Source organism: Pseudorasbora parva, chromosome 12 (genome assembly GCF_024679245.1).
Source record: "Pseudorasbora parva isolate DD20220531a chromosome 12, ASM2467924v1, whole genome shotgun sequence".
NCBI classification, from domain to species: Eukaryota; Metazoa; Chordata; class Actinopteri; order Cypriniformes; family Gobionidae; genus Pseudorasbora; species Pseudorasbora parva.
Window position 1 is genome coordinate 41,616,441 of NC_090183.1, and position 22,488 is coordinate 41,638,928.

The following is a 22,488-nucleotide window of genomic DNA, read 5'->3' on the forward strand; positions in this document are numbered from 1 at the left end:
GGCCCGCCTCCTATTTTAAAGCTGAAAGGAAATTTCCACTCAGACATTCATTCAAATTTCTTCGGCGTGGAAGGTTCTAGTACCGAAACTCATTAAAATATTTGAACGATTTCTGAGGTGAGTGTTTATTTATGAAAATGCGTAAACCAGCTGTATGTTCTAGTAATAATCTAGAAGTTAAAATATAATGTAGTTGAAATTAAAATGTTATGCAGCGAGCGAGCTCTCCGCACAAACAGTAATATTTGGTCAGTTTACTCGCAATATCTTCAGGGGTGGAGGTGTGTTCTCTTAAGTGTTTGACTTATTTAAACCGGTTTTACTTTGCAACTAACCAGCAGTTTAACTACCGTTAGTTGCAGCCGGGTAAGTTAACGTTCATTCATTTCCGCCTTTCTAGAAATTTCCTTATCCGCCTTGTAGTTTTCAAGTGTACGCTTTTCATTCATTGATGCTTCATTGTCTTGTTGCCACTGAGTTTGTCTTTATCTCGCAAAAAAAACAAGACTCGAGAACCTCATTTATTGTAAATTGCATAAGAACTAACACGCAGAGACTTCGGTTTATTCGCAAGCCTAAAACAATAGAGGAATGTTAGAGGAATGTCAATCACTGAAACATGTCAGGTCTCGAGCAATCTTGTTAAAGGTTTGTGGAGTGAATTTGAATCCATTCTTTTGGATCGACTCTTTTTCGAACCAGTTTGTAAAACCAGTTTGAATGAGTTGTTCAAACAAACGAATTCTTAAGATTATCGAGTCAACAACAGATGCCTTTAGAAAAGAGAGAGACAAAAAAAATATGATATATATGGCTTTATTTGAGCGTTTTTAGAACATTTATTCGGCGAGGTGTTGAAGGACAACGTGATGACGTCAGGACGTAAAATAACTGCCCTACTGTTCAAAAGAACCGATTCGCGGAAATGAGTCGGATTTCCCATCACAGACTACCGCTATCTCTTTATTTTATTAGTTTAAAATAAATTCTAACACAGTCAGGGGTACATTGAATCAACAGGCTAAGACATAAAATACAATAATAATAAAAAATATGTATAAGTAGAAAGACATTTTACAGTGTTCTTATTTTTTTTTAAATACATAACATTGGATCTCTGCTCTGCTGAGTAAATACAATTACACGCCACAAAGACAAACCCCTGCCTGAATGAACGCATGCGTACAGGCGCACTAGTACATTATGCGCGCGCACTTGCACACTAGCCGGCCCGGAAGTGAGTCTGTCGTTTGACCTTTCAAGGGTCAGTGTTTTGGTCCGTGGATTAAAGCGTCATGAGGTGCGTAGGAAGAGATTAATGACAGTGAGGTGTAAGTTATTTTTACCCGCTCTAGAGTACGTGTAGACGGGCTTATATCAGGCAGTTAACAGTCATCTCTGTGTCTTTACTTCCAGGTATCAGCACTCGTGGTCTGTAACGTTTCTTCCTTCACTGATCGCTACAAGAAGCTCTCATCAAACTCAATCTTTATCAAGTCGCTGAAATTTCATAATGTCTCAACAGATCAGGTACAGGAGGATATACATTATTTATAGACATTTTAGCATAGTTTTTATTTAATTAATTATTGTTCTGTTGATGTCTATTTGATGTAAGAACATTAACAGACGCAATCTTGAATTTACTTAGTCATTTTAATTCAAAATTGTTTTCTATTTGAATATGCTTTGCAATGTAACTTATTTCTGTGACGCAAAGCTGAATTTAGCATCATTACTCCAGTCTTCATTGCCACATGATCCTTCAGAAATCATTTTAATATGCTGATGTATATCAATATGGGAAACCGTTGGGCTGCTTAATATTTTATGTATAATCCATTATACTTTTTTTTTTTTTTTTTTTTGATGATTCTTTGATTGAATAAAAAGTTAAAGACTTTAAAATCTTTAAAATCTTTTTTAACAATATGTACTACAGTTTAAAAAAAATGGGGTCATTTAATTAAAAAAAATAATTTGTGAAAAATGTATAATTTTTCCGTAAGAATAATAAAGATAAAAAAAGCCCCATAAATTCTTATTTTATAGTATACTATATCATGTTTAAGGAATTTAGTACAGCATTTTAGTTATACATTTTAATTTTAATATATTTGTGTGTGGTGTTTTTTTATTATAAAAAAAAAAAATAACTTTTGTTGTTGCTTATCCTCTAGCCTTCCCGCCAAGCTGATTAATGGTGGCATTGCTGGCATCGTTGGGGTCACTTGTGTATTTCCCATTGATTTGGCTAAGACCAGGCTTCAGAACCAGAGGCCAGGCCAGCAAGTCTACAAGAGCATGTAAGTGCTGACGAAAATGTACATTTCTGTTTCAATTCACAAAAACACAGAATTAGTGGTATTATAAGACACTCCTGAATGTCATGGTTGTGCGTCAGCCCTCACTTTGATTTGATAAGCTGCCTTGCATTGGTAGCTAATCCTAGTGGAATGTGTGATGCATGGTCAGGCGTTAGTTCCCGCCTGACATGATGGTCCAGCCGCTATGGTCACTGCAAAGTCTTATAAGGATTAAGCCCAGACCATGTCCCATGCATGATCTAAACGCACGCATGGTTTTCCGAAACCACATGGCTTTTGTTGTTGCTAAAGGTTAATTTGTGGAAATGGGCAGACTGGTCCATGTTAACACCTCTTATTTGTCTTTCAGGATTGACTGCCTAATCAAAACGGTACGATCTGAGGGATACTTTGGCATGTATAGAGGTAAGATTCACTCGATTATTTAAACGCAAGTGTTATGTTTAGTATGCCTTTTTATAGATTAGTATAGTTTTTTTTATATGGCATGATGGGTACACCTGACTAGACTTGAGGAATCCGGTCAATATGACTTTGCAGAATGAACTAGAATAGCTTGGTCATAGTAAACTTAGACCTTTTTGGGCTATTTGTAGCTCTTATAGCAATATTTAAGCATTTCCCCAACATCTAAAGTATTGACTTTTAGGTCACCCTTTTTTAAGACTGTTCAGAGTATACTTAGCTTGGTAAAATGGACACACAATCAACCTAGAGCATTACACATCCCTTATTTTTAACCCCCTGATGCATAGTGTCCACTAAAGTGGCATTTTAACCATTCAGGGTGTGATGTTACATCCAAAACACAGTGGTGTGAATTTTATATTGGCCATAATTCTACATGACTGTACATATTCATGACCACACATATTAAACATGGCTCAAGTGTAAGTGAAGTACACTGCAATATTTACCCATGTTTTTTATTTTAAATGGGCCAGTCTTTTGAAATGCAGATTTAAAAAAAAAAAAAAAAAAATGATTTAGATGCTGTTGTAAAATCTTAAGAAATGTGTTTAATATTTAATGCATCAGAGGGTTGACTTTTAAATTAGGCAAATCAAACATGTTGTAATTTACATTTGGTTGTTTGGTTCCAGTTATTCAATTGACCAATATAAGTATCCTTGAAGAGAGTTATCAGTAGAGTTTGGAGGAGATTGGAGTCGGTGTTTTGTGCCGGGTCTCCATTTCTGTGAGGAATGCTGTTGTTTGCATCTGTGTTTTTCATGTTACAGACATGGGTCCCCGCTGGGATAGTGAAGGCTAGCCGATAAGGCGCAGCCACGCTGGAGGCAAATCATTTATCATGGTTCTTACCCACTCTGCTTTATTACAATTAGGCACCAATTTTTTTTTAATAATTTTGTTTATTTATAGATAATTGTTGAATCATTTTCATGTTTACTTTTACTACTTGTTTGTAGAATCATTTTATTTTCCTCCACTTTCTTCACTGTCCTTGCTCTTGTCTCATTCAGTACTAACCCATCTTGCCATGTTCTGTAACATCTATCACTTGTGCTCATTATCTGCTTTATTTCTTTTCTTTTCTTTTTTCTTTCAACTGCTGTTTCAACAAACGCAGTGGTATCTTAAAATAATAGTCCTAGTTAGGGGTGGGCAGTATGAACTAATTCTTACATTACTGTAAATGTATATATCAGTAATTTTTTTGCCTGAGTTGAAGTAATATATTAAATTATCAAATACAGGCATCATTATAGTTATTTAGTGAATCAAATGCTTTACAAATAAATGTTACTTAATCTTATTTTCTTTTTATATTAATTATTCATTAACTTTTAAACTTAATAGAAAACAAAAAGTAATTTCATTCACAAGTCTAGCACACAACTGATTATTTACTTTATTTAACAAAAGACTCAAAACAGCTGTACATTATGAATATAATTGTTTGTGCAACATTTAAATCTCTTGTAAAATAGCAGTGACTGCACATCAGTTGATTTACTTTATTATGCTGCAGTTTGCACTTTGCATATTTAACTCATCAACAAAGAGGTCTTCTTTGGAAGCGGTCTTTTTCAGATTTATCGCTGCATACACAGCATGGCAAAATCTCACATTTGTACTGTTGCACGATATACACCGTCATACTGCACAGCCCTAATATCAATCTCTTTCTGGAATGTGCCTGTTCTTTTGTCTCTCTATATTGAATCTTCTATTCTATATTTCTATCCTGTTTGTTTATATAATAGCTTTTTATTTTTCATTTTGTTCACAATATGTAAAATCCCCCTCCATCATCTCAGTTTTTTCATAAGCTTTGCTTATATTTTTAGTCTGTTAGTGCCTTTTTTATTTTAACTAATTTAATGATACTTGATAAGGTCATGTTTTAGATTTATACCTGGTTTGATGGTGGTGGGGAATGTGTGTTTGCTGATCTGTGATCAGGTGTGGAGTGGTTTTCCTCAACCCTATGTTTGTCTGTCTTTTAGGTGCTGCGGTTAATCTTACACTGGTCACTCCTGAGAAGGCCATCAAATTGGCAGCCAATGATTTCTTCCGTCACCATCTCTCTAAAGATGGGTACGTTTGTTACTGTTTTTGGTGTTTATTCAACATATTGTAATTGTTAGGTAAAACAAATAACATCTGTGCCGTTACATAATCATTGCCTTGATTATTACAGGAGAGGGCTGTCTGTGTTTAAAGAGATGTTGGCTGGATGTGCGGCTGGCATGTGCCAGGTTATCATCACTACTCCAATGGAGATGCTGAAAATTCAAATGCAGGATGCTGGGAGACTAGGTAGGTTTTCCTTGTTGTGCTTATTGAAGCTGTGAAATCTAGTAGGGCTGCTTTATTAGGGGAAATTAGGAAAAATTATAACCACGATTATTTTGGTCAATATTGAAATCAAAAATCTTCAACACTATTATTGGTGTGCGGTATGGTCCTGAGTCTTTCACAATACAAGATGTTTTTTATAATATATTAGTGAAATTTCACAATTATCAATATTTCAGCAAAAACTAATACTAGGATACCTAATGTAAGAAAAAGGTCCTCAAATAATTACACAAGACAAGTAAACCATCATCAATACAAAAAGAACAAAGAAACCAATTGCAAACAAAATGGAGAACGGAACAAAAATACATACTAAATATTTTTTAAAGGACAGAGTTATAACAGTTATTAAAAGTGCATTAAGCTGTAAAAGAGAGTTTAATATCAAACATGTCCTGCAGTTTAGCAACAATAGACTGCATTTTACAACACTTGCTTATTTGGATGTTTTGACCTTTAGGGAGGAATGAAAACAATTTTTACTCCGATTATCTTGTTTTAATGATCTTTGGAATATGAAAATCAATTGCATAACCCTAAATTCAAAAAATAAATGTAATTCATGAAATGCATAAAGTTATTATACATAATACATATAGTGTGGGGGGGAAACAAACAAGAAGAAAAACACACAATAGACAGCTGCTAAATAATGGGAAATAAAAATAGATTAAAAAAAAGAGGGGAAGAGAAGGGGAAAAAAAGGTAGTGAAAAGAAACTTGTACTTAGAATATGTAGTTAGATGTTGTTTTATTTTTGAAATTTGTATATGCAAATACTTAAGCATTGTAGTTTTCACTCAGAACATCTCTTCTGATCGTCTTCACAGCTGCACAGCAGAGAAAACCAGGCATCATCCCTCCTAATAGACTGGCAACCACAAACGCAGTGCTGAGTCGCTCCTACAACGTGGTACCAAACACCTCATCCAGGGCCATATCTGCCACCCAGATCGCAAGAGATTTACTGCACACGCAAGGCATTCAGGGACTCTACAAAGGCCTCGGAGCAACTCTAATGAGGTAATGCATTGTGAAATCTTTAGTGACTGCTAAATGCAAACATTCACAATGAGACATTAATGCAACCTTTTCTTTTTTCCCTCTTATTTAGAGACGTACCGTTCTCGATTGTTTACTTCCCTCTGTTTGCAAATTTGAACAAGTTGGGTAAGCCCTCTCCTGAAGATACTGCACCATTTTATTGGTCCTTCATCTCTGGATGTGTTGCGGGCTCCACCGCTGCTGTTGCCGTCAACCCATGTGATGGTAAGCTTTTTTTCCTCAAGCCCTGTTGGTGCACATTTAAAAGGAAATGCACATGCTCACCTTTGCCTTTTGTTTTTAACAGTGGTTAAAACCAGGCTGCAGTCTCTGAACAAAGGAGCCAATGAGGAAACCTACAATGGCATAATTGACTGTTTCAGGTGATGCATCAGTCCCATTACTTGTTTTAAATGTTACAATTTAACTAATCTGTAATTCTGAAATGTGAGTATATCATCTACTGTGTGTGACCTTTGATTTGTTTCTTTGTTCCTACAGCAAGATCTTGAAGCGAGAAGGGCCATCTGCTTTCCTGAAGGGTGCAGCTTGCAGGGCTCTAGTCATTGCGCCGCTGTTCGGCATTGTGCAGGTCATGTACTTTGTCGGTGTCGGAGAGTTTATCATGAGCCAGTCCCCCCTAAAGCTAATCTCTGACTGAACAGACCCCATTACCTCTGAGTCGACCAAGACTGTGGCAGCTACACAACCAACTGTACAGTTACAAGAAAAGATAAACATTAATCAAGATGGTAGAGTTGTCAAGAGAACGACAACTTCTACTCTGGTTAAGTTCCTGTGAGTTTATCCAGCCTTACCGCACTTCCTCTATGGTTTACAGGCTTATTTGATGGGCGGTAGCCAGCATTTTGCACTTGTTGGTAAGGATATGTCTGGAGGAGAGTGCTTAACCTGCTTACATTTTCTAGAAGCATATGTGAAAGTGTCCCCTCAATGAGGGAGACCGGTGTCCCTGTAATGACACTAAAGATTTTCCTGACTTTCGTTTTCCCTTCATCTATCTATTTTGTACAGTTTTTTTTTTTTTTTTGTATTAACTTGCATTCTCTCTTTTTTTCCTTTTCCAAACTCAACTGATTTATTTCTGTTCTGTCACTTTTCAGTGTCTAAACAATTGGGTTATGTAATGCTTTTGAAGCCTTCAGACCATGCAACTCTAAATTGTCAATAGTTTTAGGGAATGCTTTTATTCTGTTTTGTTCCATCGGATGCACATGTTTGGGGAACGTATGTGAGGTACAGTCTAAAATTCAGCATTATCTTGATTACCTAAAACAGACCAACGTTTGATGCATATCGTATTTATGCAATTTATTTTGCAATTTTGTAGACGTGCATTTATTTTTCTCCTTCCTTTACATGGACCAGCACATGTTACAACTGTAGCTTGTTGACATTTCTGATCCCAAAGCGTAGGTCATTTATTTTCAGGTCATGTGTTTGCCTTAAATGAACATGGTAGACAAACTGTTCATGAAGTTTGAGGGACCTAGCCTTGAACAAAGGCTGTATATTTAAGTGCTTTGACGTTTTGACTACAGTATTAACACCGACAGTGACACCTCAATGCAACATTCATTTCTGTTCAATGGAAATGGGTTTATTCAACATTGCAAAAATAAAAAAAAACAAATGTTTACGTGTGAGCTGTGTTTTAATGTTGTTCAGGGTTTATTGCCGTGATCATATTTTCTAATTTTAAAGCCATTTACATGCAGCATTATAAGAGTAAAAAAAAAACTAAAGTTGAGACTACAAACTCAATTGTGCACATTACTGTGACTGCAAACTATGCTTATAATTGGGCTTTGTCAGGTTTAAAGAAAGGCACATCAATCAATAAAACTAGTGGGTCATAATCTTGAACAGAAGACAGCAGCAATGGGTGAGTTTAGATTTTTGATTTAGCTGCTATGTGCAATTTTTACAGTAATTGCAAATTAAATTTGATTTTCCTTAAAGCTGTTTGATTCAAAATCGGCCACTTGAAGTTAATGTGCATTAACCACTTAAACACGTGACACTTCTTAAAGTCAACATGAATCAAACCCTCAATATCATGCACTCTTTTGTGCATGAATTTTTGACAATAGAACCAGCAACGGTACTAAATCAAATGGGTTTAATTTTGAGTTCACGCTTGAGTTCAAGCATGACAATCTGTGTCAGAGGTCTTTAATCATACTCATCCACTCGGTGGCTTCATTCAGTATCTATGATGTGGCAAAATTACAATAATCAAATATTCATAACCAGCAAAACACAAACAGATGACCCATAATCTATTAGCACATAAATTCTGTTCTATGTCACACAATAAATAACATTAAGATAACATGGAAATAAGTGGATCAGTAAGAAGAGGTAACCAAGAGCTTATTTACATCAGTAAGTAAATGACCAATTCACTGTGAAAGTCTGGACCCAGAGTGCAAGTTTGAAAAAGAGAGATGTACACTGATGCACCCTTTGTGATAATTCAGTATTAAAAAATTGTAGACAAAGTAAAGATTAATGGGGTTACAGTAGCAGTCCATGCAGTGGAGGTCATCTTCAAACAAAGCAAGGAACAGAAAAGACAGAGACAGAATGCTTTTCACAAAACATTACCACAAGACCCACAGTGCCTCATGGGAGTTCCTCCACCCTGCTCCCAAGACTGAAAATGATGGTCCGATGAGGTCAAAGAAGATGGGCTTTGAAACAGTCCAGCTGGGCGAGAGGGGAACTGTGAGGTTCCTAAATAACTTCTCTGCTGTTTCGAATGGCACAGCAAAGAACCATGCTGAAGATCATGCCAATTATCTGTTGAAACAGTTACACACAATAAATACAGGTGGACGGTGTTCCCAAAAAGCATTTGGGCCGGTTTCACAGACAGGGCTTAAATTAAGATGGGGTTAGGCCTTAGTTCAAATAAGACATTTAAGGGTGCCTTAGATAAATAAAAAAAGATTGGTGTGCAGCTTGAGACAAAACAATGGCACTGACACATTTTAAGACACCAGTGCAAGTTGCTTTCAGTTAAAACAGCTCAAACATGCATTTTAGTCTGGGACTAGTTTAAAAGGTTAGTTCACCCAAAAAATGAAATTTATGTCATTAATGACTTAGTCTGAGAGCGTATGCACAGTTGCACACTATACTGTCCATGTCCAGAAAGGGAATAAAAACATAATCAAAGTAGTCCATCAAATAGTATGTGACATTTTGGTCCAAAATTAACTGGACCAGCTTATTGATTCATGATTCGGAAAGCCAATGTCACGTGATTTCAGCAGTTTGACACGCGATCCGAATCATGAATCAATACACTGATTCATGACCGTTTGAATCTTTATTTGAGGTTTGAAAACAAACGCGGAAGAGAAGACAATGCTGAATAAAGTCGTAGTTTTTGTAACATATGGAATAATTTTAATAATGTTTTTATTCCCTTTCTGGACATGAACAGTATATTGTGCATACGCTCTCGGACTAAATATAAAATATCTTAAACTGTGTTCTGAAGATGAACGGAGGTCTTACGGGTGAGGAACGACATTAGGGTGAGTCATTAATGACATCAATTTCATTTTTGGGAGAACTAACCCTATTAAGCATCGTCTGTGACACCGGAGGTTGAACACAAACCACACTTAAATGAAAGATCAACGCATTACATAATAATTTTTTATTTAGTCGCACAATTAAGCGCTAGCTCTTTATATAAAGTTGCATACATACTGTATACTTGTTTGGGGCGATATACACTATATAGCACATCTTCAACTGCTTGATTGCTTGTATCTTCACAAAATATTAACTATATTCCTAGCTCCAATTTGCTAAATGCAACCATAAAGCATGAAGATATTAAAGGGATAGGTCACTCAAAAAGAAAAGTTAATGTTTATCTGCTTCCCCCCATGGCATCCATGATATAGGTGACTAGAATACGCAATAGTTTATGCAACATAGTGTCCAGATCTCACTGACCGGAAGTGATCGCGCTGAAGGCTGTTGGGCATAGTGGTGTGTATTAGAGGTAAACATTTTTACAAATACTGTTCGGTTTCTCACACAAAACGATTGTTATGTGTCTTAGGACATCAATGTGTGTTGCAGGTTTAATATGGATTAGTATGTGCATGTTTTTCTTAACCTCAGTTCTCATACTCTCATGTGTTTCCGTCACATGCATTACACGACTGACAGACTGCAGCGATTAGAGTAAAAAATCTTCACAATGAAGAAACAAAGTCACCTATATCTTGGATGGCAATTTTCATTTTTCGTTGAACTATCCCTTTCTCACTATCCGGTCTTTCCTCGTTTGTGTTTTTTTTTTATAAGGCTTGTCACTGGCAGCATTTGTGATAATTTTCACAAAATCTTCATGGCCCCAAGAATATTTCTTTGTATGAATATCTAAACATGTAATATATTGAAAGAAAGAGCAGAGCCTCTGCTTTAGTTTAGATTTTTTTCTAGATTAGTGCATTTTTTTTTTTTATCAACACTTTTTATCAACACATTTTTATCAGTGTTGGTAAGTTTCATAAAAGCAACCCTTTGAGCAAAATGTTGAGAAAATCATGCTTTTATCAAAGTCTACATCCAGACCGGATTCAGAATGATATAGATTGAGAACACAAAAACACGGAACGCCGGACATTTCTGTCAAGGGCGGGGGAAGTGTTAATAAATGATAAACTTTAACATCATGATTTTTTTTTAATGCTGAGTTGAAACATTGTGAAAAGTGCTATACAAATAAATTTGACTCGACTTTAAGCATAACATTTCACAAAAAGAAGTTTGTTAGGGTCATATTCTTACCATTATTCCAGCAATGCCAATCCCAACGTATCCAATTATGAAGATTTTTTCATTGAAGAATTCTTCGATAGCTTTGACACAATCCTTGAAAACCATTAAAAGGGAAATTAGATGAGTGTGGCATTAAAACAATATATACACAAGTTACATCTGTCCACTATTAATTTAGCTCTTAAAAAAGGATTTGCTCAAGCTCTCAAATCTGATTGGACGAGCCACCAAAACTGTTGTAAAATAGCAGATATGCACACTCTTTATAACTAACTAACTAACAATTATTATGAATTATTTATTGGTTATTACTGTTTTACATCACATCTTTGTTGTCAAACATGCATGCAAAAATCCCTTAACTATGCATAACAATGTTTCCTATCAAATTAAGCAGGTATGAGCACTGGCTACTTCATGGTTGTGCAAACTGAATAGCACATTGTAGGTTTATGTTTGCATGCATGCATTATTAAAAATAATGCACTACAATGTTAAGTTGATTATTTATTGTCTAAATGTAAATAAAAACGCCAGATGAAAATGGCATGATGTGCATAAATAAAAACATTAAATTAAAAACCTATGCACTCAGTTGGCAGATACATTTGATCTGATAAGAAGAAAACATGTACAAGCAATGATGGAAATACATTCGCCGAATAAATTCAACGATGTGCAGCAAAAAACAACAACAACAAAACATGTGACTGCTTTAACAGAGAATGTGATTGGATAACTAGACAGAGGTCCAATTTCACTGCACAGCAGCTCAAATGTTGGTTTAATCATTCTGAAGTTCCTGAACCAATGATTAGGTTTAATTCCCTCTCAGAACACACAATTGCTTTCACAAACACCAGCATCGCAACGCGACAGCATTAATTGCATTTCGTCTGTGCTATGAGAAGAAAATCATTCATGATGTATGACGAGAGCCACGGTGTTCACCGTTTGCAGCAACTTGCATTTTTATAACAGATATTTTGCACCATTTTCCCAGGAAGTGAGCATTTTGTTCTCTTGAACACATGGCATGGAAACGGTGATTTATTTGCTAATTCTTTTATGAAATTTCAGAATTTTGTACACAACTTAAATTCACAACTTTGAATGGAAACATAGCTATTGATAACCATAAGACGTATTTCTTGAGCTTGATTCATAATGTTTTACTGCATTTTTATCAAATGCAGCCTTGGTGAGCAGAAGGGTTCTTCTTTAAAATCTTCTCCTGCCAGCGGTTTTGACCATTTTCACTAAAGTTTCATGGCCCCCAGAATATTCTGTTGTATGAATATCTGAACATGCAATATATCAAAAGAAAGAGCAGAGCCTCTGTTTTATTCTAGCTTCATGCTTTCTTTTTTATCAACACTTGAATGTGGGCAAGTTTCATATTTAAAAAAAAACACGAGCAAAAAAAGCCGAGAAAAATCCCTTTGTTGTGAAAAACGACATGGAGATGAGATTCAGAGCGATGATCAAACACAGATGGAGGAGATGATCATCAGCACTACAGAGCTTCAGTCCTATAACTCGTCCTGAGCCGACATTTCATTCAGTAACATTAGTTTTGATCTATATGCTGTTTAATGTTGATGATCTAGTTTTTACATATGATGCAGAATCAAGGAATATGTAATCATATGCATCTTATGCATCTTGTGTTTTGATCTGGAGATGCTGTCCCCTTTCAGAATATGTCATAGCGCATCCAATCGTATAACAGTAAAAACACGGAAAGCTGGATATTTCCATCCATAGTGGGGAAAAGAGTTAAAAATAGTCAAATATCTTAGTGTATACATGTAGTGTATTTTATATTATATATATACACATATACACACACACACACTGAAAGGGCTGCAGCTGATGTTATAGGCTACAGCCGCTGTAAACACTGCTAACAGGTTTATGTCTGTGGTATCTCTTTTCTAATGTGCTTTGCTGATTGGGATCAACTGACAGTATGAACTTGACAACTGATGCACAATGTGACATCATGTTTCTCAGCCGATCAATGTGCCTTCGTGTCTGCTATAAATAAAATACTGGCGCCTTTGTGCCCCTGTGGGCTTATCGGATCAAGTGACTCATGGGACATCTTGCCGCTGTCTGCTTCATTTCTCTCTCTAAGCCCCTCTTACCTTCCCTCACTCCACTGGTCTGCACCCCTCCCTCCCTCCACACCGTACAGAGCAACATGGCTGCCACCTAAGGGCCTGTGTCAGAACTGCTCATCATTTGAGTAGGAAATGTGTCCTTCCTGCGAGTCTTTAGTTCACACTAGCACTTTTTGGTGCACACCCGGGTTCGATTGATAAAAATGACCACGCCACTTATTTTTTCTGATGAGCGTGACCAACATACTGCAAGCAGAGAGCTGTAGATCTCATTCCTGCTGTTCTTTAGCTTTCTTTAGAGCATTTGCAGTGCATTCCCGAGAGACAGACGCAAGTGCCATTACGTACTGGAGCTTTGGTAAAAAAAACAACGGTTTAAAAACAAAAATATATAAGCAAGGTGAGCAACGCTATGCACTTAACACTTTTACCCACATTCAAGTGTTGAAAAATAATAAATGAAGCTAGAATAAAATGTTATTTTGTTGTTGTTCTTTCTTTTGATATATCAACTTTTTAGTTATACGACAAAATGTTCTATGAGCCATGGACGTTTTGTGAATATGATAAGCTGCTGGCTGGCACCTTTTTAGCAACACATTCTCAGCGAATCAGAACACATTTGATAGGTAATAAACATGTGCCGTGGAATTTTGGACCAATGTGATTTAACTGTGGGCGGGGCTACCACTGAAATAAAAAAAAATTATCTAAAATGTCCCGTTGCAGTTGCAGATGAAGTGGCAGACGTGAAATATTTAGGCCTCTATCATACGCAATAAAAGCAGACGGGGCATTTTAACATACCATTTCAGCACTGCCACTAGTACACAGTTCATTAGGGCGATAGGATTCAGTCCCACAGCACTCCAGCTGTGAAATAAGAACAGACATTACGGTCACACAGACTCTATAGCCACAGATCATTCACTAACAGTGTGTTTGTAAATTCAAACGCTTGACTGACCACATTGTGATACATGGAGGCAATTTTGGTCCCGTTTTCATTTCGCATGGCGGAATCGTAGTAGTTTTGTACATCCTTAATGATCTAGAAACACATGTGCGAGATGACTCATTAGATGACAGTTCATTTCATAACAATGCTCAATAAAATAATAAATGAACACGTGCATTAAAATACTGTACCGTTTCCTTGTTCAAAATGCCATAGACTCCGGCAGCGACCTCTGCACCAAAGATCAGCAGAAGGCAAGCGAAAAACTAACCAGAAGAGAGACTTCACTTTAGTTTGTCAATACTAACTGCAATTCAACCGGATACCATGAAGGTTATTCATTCTAACCTAAATTAAATCACTGAAGAATCATTTAAAGTAAAAATGAAATTGTGCTTATGATTAGTTTAGATTATGCAAACATTTCTTTTTGTTTGACCTGTGTCATGCATAATGAGACCAGAAACATGTATTAGGAAAGTAAAAAGTCCATTTTGATTTCATGACAATTCTATATAAAATAACATCAAGATTAAACATCTAGTGATAAAATGTATGTTTTTATTATAACCTTCCTTTAAATACTTTAATTAACTCAAGAACAATTTATGCAATTTTATATTATTTATTTGAATGAACAATACAAGGATAAGCATGAAACTGCTCTTTTATTCTGTCTGATCTGACTAAAAAATGATTAGTAACAAATAATGCAATACTTTTTAAAGAGAGTAATTAGTACAGTAATCTAATTACACAGTTGAAGATGTAATTAGTAGTTTGTAATTCATTACTGTAGTGCAAGCAGCAGATGGGGATTGTGAAAGTGTTTCAGTGCATTTCTTCATTTATTGTTGTGTAGTTCTTCACTAGAGGTCTTCACGGGTCCACTTTGATCCGTAAACCCGAGGACTGAGAGCAAACTTTGACCAGTGACTCGGAGACGGGTCGGGTGTGATATTAGTAGCCTCTGGTCTTGGGAACTTTTAAATAAATGTGCTTTTACAGATAGACCCTGAGAAGATCAAACTCTTCCAAAATATGCCAACCTTTCATTATTCGTTTTAGGCATTCAACAATATTTTATTATTTAAAACAAATAATTCTACATTATTCCAGGCATATATGGTACAACGGGGCTAAAGGGTACATTTCCCTCTGAACCACTAGATGGCACAAAAACTCACCTCAGCACTTTTCAAGCTGCACATGGAAATTAGTCTAATCCTTTATGCGAGCGCAGTTGATTGTGTGCTAATTTAATACTTGATGCGTTTAAAATGTTGTATATTTAAGTAGCAAGTGTCCACCTTAAAGATAAATCAACATTATAATGAAACCATCATATTTATAGTATCATAAAATATCACATTTATTGTAACTATTGTAAAGCTATATTGCATTATTACAGGATTTCCAATACTTTATTAAATAATTAAAACATTGTTACATTACAAAATATTTATTAAAGAAAAATACATTCATTTGGTTATCAAAATAAACAGAAAATAGCTGAAACTTTGCTAAAGTGATTGTTTTGAACAATTATTAACTTAATAATATTATTAAAAATATGATTTAAGCTGAAGTATTTGTATCAATACTGCGTGTGGGGTAAAAGGCCCCCCTCGCCCCTCTTTTAAACAGAATAAACTACTTATATGATTTATTTTCATCAGTGCTCAATAAAAACATACTGTATATTATTTTTCTGCATTTGTCTTAAGGTGTGCCTTTAGCCCTGTTGTACATAATCAAACCCTCTTGAATATTGTGTAGAGAGAATAATTAATATTAACGTTTCCTTGTCATTTGTGGTGCAACATTAAGCTTGTGAGCGTTTTAATTAGTAGGAAATGCTCGCTCAGAGAAAAAACATTTACTGTCGCCAGACGTCAATTAAAGAAAACCATCTATATGAAGTACCACATCAAATGAACAAAAAATTCATGAAAATCCATGGAAAACCTATTTTCACAAAAATCTGACATACTTAAAGAAGCTTTTATTTGGCAACATGGCTTAACAACAGCTAATGTAAGGTTTGTAAACTACAAATAAGCAAGGATATGCAAGGCATATTTTAAAATCTCCACCTGCCGTGGTGGTTTTTATTTGTGGTCTGTGCCATACCCGGCTGAACAAGACCTCGCTCGACTGCAGGCAGGTGCAGACGAGTAGAGTCGGGCTTGAAAAAAATTGCCACTGGGTCGGACTCCGGTCTAATCTAATCGGATCTGTCTGGGGTCGTGTTTTTCTAATTTAAAAATGAATTTATACTCGTCGGGTTGGGGTAAAGAAGTGATTTGAGACGATTCAAGTCGGGTACAGATCTCAGGACTCGAGAAGACCTCTAGTTCTTACCCACCGATCCCAGAAGACACTGTGACTCTCTCACGGCCCCAAAGCAACCGAAGAACCCCACCAACATCATGACACCTCCTGCTCCGATCAAGATGTACACCGCTGCGGGGAGAACAGAACAGAGTAGTGTCACGCGTAAAGTTAGTGCATTTAAAGTTGAGCTGGAAATCTAGAATATCTCAGCACGCAGTTCATTATATCACCAGATGATGGCAGAACATCAATAGGTAATAAAATCATTTATTAGTTTTCAAAATGCTCATATACTGTAAATACAGTGTTGTTGTTTTTTAACAGATCACCCAGATGTACTTTTAGATGACTGAGAGTGAAAGCAAGGTTCAGTGGGCATTTCCTGAAGATGGTCAAAATCTTCCGCGTTAGGTACTTTCCCACTCGATGTGAGCAACAATCCCACACAAAAACACAATTTTAGCGTTTTGCATCTATGCAGGGGTGTGAGAAGTGTAATATGCTCCTCCTCACATATCTCCAACACTCAGAGTGTCAAAGGCCCGGCTCAACAGAAACAAACAGTCTTTGTGGACACAACACACACACAGACACCACAAGCTCAACCGTTGCCCTGAGGCCTAATCATATTTACCGGTGTAATTTTGATTCTTAAAACAGTTAAGCGCAAACCTTGCCCTGCAGCCGGTTTCATTGGTCGTATCGATCACATTAACTTGTGAAGAAAGGTTCAGATTTTACGGATTCGGGAAAATCATGGGCGGATTTGACTAAGATCGGGTGTGTTTGAACTAAACTGGTTTGTCCAAGAAAAGATGCATTATGCATCAATGCTATATTTTTAGGGGGGAAAAAATCTAAGATCTGGAATGTGAACAAAACAGCCTGTTTTTAGAGCAATATTTAAGTTGTTTTAGGATCTAAATAGTTAAACATAAACAGAGAGGATGTTATAATTTTTGTATGCTTTTTCATTAAATGATAAAACATTTAATAATACAGATTATAAATATTTTATTATTAATATTAAATAATAACCAAGCCAATACTTTACTGCAAAACAACTAATAATATACTTAATTATTATTATAAAACATATTCATTGTACTCGTGTAAACTTTTCACAAAAAAGTTCAGAATATATAACAATATTTCACAGTATAGTTAATAGTAATAATTGAAATAATATATTATTTAATAATTATATAATTATTATTTAATAATAATAATAATTATATTATTGTTAGATTGCAAAACAACTTTGCACAAATTTATAACAAATATAACAATACAATTATTATTATTATTAATTTATTACATTTGTACAAAGTTTCTAATAATTTAAGATTAATAATTATAATTATATTACATTATAAATACATGATAAATGTTTTAATATTAATAATACATAATCTAATCAATAGATTATTAGACTGCAAAACATAACTTATTATTTGTATTATTATTTATTATTAATTAAACTTATGTAAACCTTTCATAAAACAAGTTTATAATATAATGCAATAATACTTCACAATATAATAATAATAGTTTAATAGTGTGTGTGTGTGTGTGTGTGTATATATATGTGTGTGTGTGTGTGTGTGTGTGTGTGTGTGTGTGTGTGTGTGTGTGTGTGTGTGTGTGTGTGTGTGTGTGTGTGTGTGTGTGTGTGTGTGTGTGTGTGTGTGTGTGTGAAATATGACCATTTTGATTGCATGCACATATATACACACAATCAAAATGGTCATATTTCACATAAAATGGTCATTTTTCATAAATGAACTGATAAACAAGCACTAAACCGAAAACGCCCTAGGAATGCACAACAGTCACTCATTGTGGCAGCAGGTTTTGCATGAGCAAACGCCACTCTAATTTTCTTCAGAAAATGCAAAACTGTTGTTAGACATAACATTTCAGGTCTATTTGGACATTCATGATTACGGGATCTTCATGATCTTGTTGTCATTCTCCTCTTCCTGCCAATTATCTCACCATAGCAACAACTGAGCCACCCCAGACGCAGGGCGCTGACACGTCTGCTGTGCCACACTCACTCGAGGCCGCCGTTGCTAGGATGGCGCAGTCTCCCTCGCGAACAACTGCTTTCCCTCGCCACTTTAGGCAAGCTAACGCAGCTAAATACGCTTCAACCACCAGCCTATGAATTAAGAGCCAACCTTTCAAACATGTTTCCACTCTTAAACACGGGTTTACATTTCAGATGTGACTCCACTGACATTTACATCCTCAAAGGAGTCAAGGAGGCCAAAAGGCTGGCCAGAAAGCTTTGGCAAGGTTTTATTAAGGCTTAAAGGAAGACAAGCATCTCAACCAACAATAATTAACCCCCAAGGGAGAAAATAATGTTGTTTTCCGAGGACAGCACAAAGGAGATTTGACAGTCCTCTGTGATTTCAGTGAGCTAAAAACACCAAGGCCCCACTACTCCTGACTTCCTAATAGCCAAGTGGATGGAAAACATGCTGGCATTTCATAAAAACAGCCCTCCTGCTTTCCTTATACTACGAACACTGATTGAACATCTATAAACGGGCAGAGAGCTCTCTCTTCAGCATGCCAGGACTCAATTCAGGTGCTCATTAGAGAACGGAAAATGGGCGATTGTTGTTTACCAATGATGCAAGAAGAGAACAGAAAAAAGTTGAGCAAATGAATCAAGATTTGACTGGTAGATCACATGCTGTCAGCTGGAATTATAAAATGGATATTACAGGATGCTGAAATGCAAAATAAAGCAACAGCTACGATGCAAAAAAAAAGCTTTCTGAAGATAACTCATACAGAAAGAGCAAAGAAAACTAACTACAAAAGAACAAAGACATAACCTACCCTAAAAACTACCGTAAGCACTAGATAATAATATAAAATGTATTAACTTATCAAATATACTAATCATACTATATATATATATATATATATATATATATATATATATATAAAACAATGCATAATATTTACTGTGTAAATTAAATATACATTTATTCTTAATAAAGGTAGAAAAATGATTCAGTCAAGGGCAGAGAGCTTTTCTCTTTTTTTGTCGTTTGATTGGCAGGTGAATTTGGATACTGTCTGACTGCACAGATCCATTATACAACTTGTGCATTATCTCTCTTAGCTGTTAATGTTCACTCAAAACATAAATGACTGTTTATGTGAAAATACATGGTCACTTTGACACATAAGTATGTGTATTTAACCGTTCAAGCCCAATTAGGCGGCGAAAAGCCCTCAGTTCAGTTCTCACACACTATTAGCAGCGGCTTCATGTCACGCGCCTCTCAGACTCACTAGCGAGCACATATACTTAAACGAGTTGTCTTTCTCTGCTAATTGTGCTTCAATGGCTTAGATCACCTGTTTATAACCTGCAATGCTTAAAAACGCATGCAAACGATAAGTGACCTCGCAGCACAGCAGTCTCATGAGCGTACAGATAGCATCTTATTTTATCTATGCATCATCTTTTTATTTCTTTTATAACTGTTTTAGTTTACCTTTGTTCTTATCTTTGGTTATTGTTATTTTTTATATATACCATCATTTTATCATCTTTATAACTGTTTATTTCCTTTTCTTATGCTTGATTATTATTTTTGGTTAGGGCTGTCTAACTGGAGAGATTGGAAAAGGAGAGCAGTGTGCTTCACTTCATTCTGCTTGTGTAGCAGACAATGCAAAAAAGCGGACTCAAGAAAGGGCAGGCCCTGCGGGGCAAAGGTAACGTCCCCTACCGGAGCCTTTCTTGGACCGACTTGTATGGTCTAGGAGACATTGGACACCTGCTCCATCTCTTCCATCTAAGATAGGGGTACTCGAATTTAGAAACAGGCAGACAGAATTCTCTTTACAACTATTTTAACTATCCTTTTTATTTTAATGATTACACATGGTATTCTTATTTCTTATGCATACTTTATCACTCTTCTAATTCATTACTATGTAAAGCACTTTGAATTGGCATTAAGAAATATGCTATATAAAAAAGCTTGCCTTGCCTACAGTACCCACCCATATTACTATTAACCTTAGCACTAGATAAGAGTTATATAATTATATAGTCTATTACTTCTGCCACTTATTTGTATTTAATATTTTCACATTTCATTCTCTTTTTACATTATTAATACATTTATAATAACACAAAAGCAAAATGCAAAAAGTAACACATGTGCATGCATTTATTTTAAAAAGTGATATAATTTTCATACAGTTTACATACAGTATAAAGTACATTTTCACAGAACCATTTCACCAGAAACTCACTTAGACAGTTTTTGATATACTGACTTTTTTTTTTAAAGCTTATTGTTAGGATTTTAACTCGCTTAAAAAACCCCAATCACCCGTTAACTGATGCATCACAAACCTATTTATACATCTAGACACTTTAGATGCAAATCATTTTTCCACTTCTTTCAACCACTTCTGTTACTAAAATAAGTATAATTTTCATAAAATATGGCTTCTCACATGGTATCACATCTGCATATACTGAATCTGAACTAAGAAGTCAGTGTTATAAATAATATATAAATATAGGGATGCAACAATAGAGTCCATGGTTCAATACATACGTTTTTAACCACGGTTTTTCGTTTTTTTTTTTTTTTTTTTTTGTTGCTATTCTTATCTTAGGCAACAGGAACAGAAAAAGGTTAAGAAGAAAATGTTTTTATTGCAATACTCTTTCTTTATTTTACTTAAAAGACTTGAAAACCCTAACTTAAACTTAAAACTTCACCTAAAAACCCTTGTACACATTCCAAGTGTATTGTATAATATAAAATAAATATATATAAAGATTTACGGTGGCAGCTCAGAGATGTACAGTAGGATTTAAGTATAAAATGTAATGAATAAATGTAGGCTTAAATTAAAACTACATAGTCTTCAATATACAACATTTATTAAAAGCTACTGTATTAAAGGTCTTTTTTATTAACATCATTTTAGAGGTGAACTGTCCCTTTAAGGACAAGCGGTTCACTAGGCTTCTGCTGTCAATTGAAGACACACATCTGCTCACATCTCATATATAGACGCACGTGATTTTACTTTCACTTTAGACATAACCGACTGTGTTTATAAGTTAACCTTGTGTGCATTTGACAGTATTAGCGCAGTCCAGTAGACTGTCCAGTAATCACGTGTGTTTGACAGACATTTAGTGTGTGCGCTCAATGCAAAACGGGGGGGCAAGGTTTTAAAACGGGGGTAAACACCCCTTACTTTAGTGCATATGATTGGATATTTGCTCAAATCAGCACATAGACTCACATGCACACTCAAAAAGAGCCGAAATAAACTGAGGAACATTTCAAACTGAGGGAAATGGAAATTATTAATTAAATGCAAAACGGAAGGAAAATAAACGCAATTCACCAGCGCGTATTGAACCGTGAATGCCGTACTGAACGGTTCAATATTATATTGAGTATTGTGACATCCCTACTGCACAAACACCTCACTGTGCACGTGTGTGAGAGAGTTTGTATTTTTTGTTTGTATTACTGCATTTGTATTATTTCCCCGCGTTATATGCACAGATCTTAAGGTAAAAAATTGCAGTTCAGTTCCTGAAAATGCTGTTCTTGTATCGATACCCCACCCCTATGTACACCCTTTCATGAAAATGATATTCCCTGGTGGCTGTGACCTCTTTCACCAGGATACACCCTGCCACAAAGCACAAATGGTTCAGGAATGGTTTGAGGAGCATAACAACGAGTTTGAGGTGTTGACTTGGCGTCCAAATCCGTGGGATGTGCTGAACAAACAAGTCTGATCCATGGAGGCCCCACCTCGCAACTTAAAGTACTTAAAGGATCTGCTGCTAACATCTTGGTGTCGTATACCACAGCACACCTTCAGGCGTGTACTGGAGTCCATGCCTCGACAGGTCAGGGCTGTTTTGGCAGCAAAATTGTGATCAACACATTATTAGGATCATAATGTAATGCCTTATCTATAACTATGTATTTTTGTTGAATTCTTCATCTTGCTTCCT

General features: G+C 35.8%; 2 protein-coding genes across 5 annotated transcripts in view; one reads left to right on the plus strand and one right to left on the minus strand.

Moving 5' to 3' along the window:
* Window positions 1-7,850, plus strand: slc25a55a (solute carrier family 25 member 55a). 4 transcript variants are annotated; one of them, XM_067460331.1, is made up of 10 exons: window positions 1-117; window positions 1,417-1,530; window positions 2,181-2,306; window positions 2,677-2,732; window positions 4,799-4,889; window positions 4,993-5,111; window positions 5,984-6,176; window positions 6,268-6,422; window positions 6,505-6,580; window positions 6,699-7,850. In XM_067460331.1, exons 2-10 carry the CDS (start codon window positions 1,514-1,516, stop codon window positions 6,856-6,858), a joined length of 993 nt encoding a protein of 330 aa, XP_067316432.1. In that variant the 5' UTR covers window positions 1-117; window positions 1,417-1,513; the 3' UTR covers window positions 6,859-7,850. The 4 variants fall into 4 exon arrangements, with proteins under 4 accessions (XP_067316432.1, XP_067316433.1, XP_067316434.1 ...); XM_067460332.1 differs by lacking the exon at window positions 1-117 and adding an exon at window positions 1,208-1,331; XM_067460333.1 differs by lacking the exon at window positions 1-117 and adding an exon at window positions 1,212-1,300.
* Window positions 7,515-22,488, minus strand: part of tspan2a (tetraspanin 2a) — a 25,885-nt gene continuing 10,911 nt past the window's right edge. Inside the window, exons 3-8 of the mRNA XM_067460335.1 lie at window positions 16,483-16,580; window positions 14,306-14,380; window positions 14,124-14,207; window positions 13,964-14,029; window positions 11,040-11,123; window positions 7,515-9,023 (exon numbers count right to left, since the gene is read on the minus strand). Coding sequence (XP_067316436.1) covers window positions 8,958-9,023; window positions 11,040-11,123; window positions 13,964-14,029; window positions 14,124-14,207; window positions 14,306-14,380; window positions 16,483-16,580 — 473 coding nt within the window. The 3' untranslated portion in view covers window positions 7,515-8,957. The remainder of the gene's footprint in view (window positions 9,024-11,039; window positions 11,124-13,963; window positions 14,030-14,123; window positions 14,208-14,305; window positions 14,381-16,482; window positions 16,581-22,488) is intronic.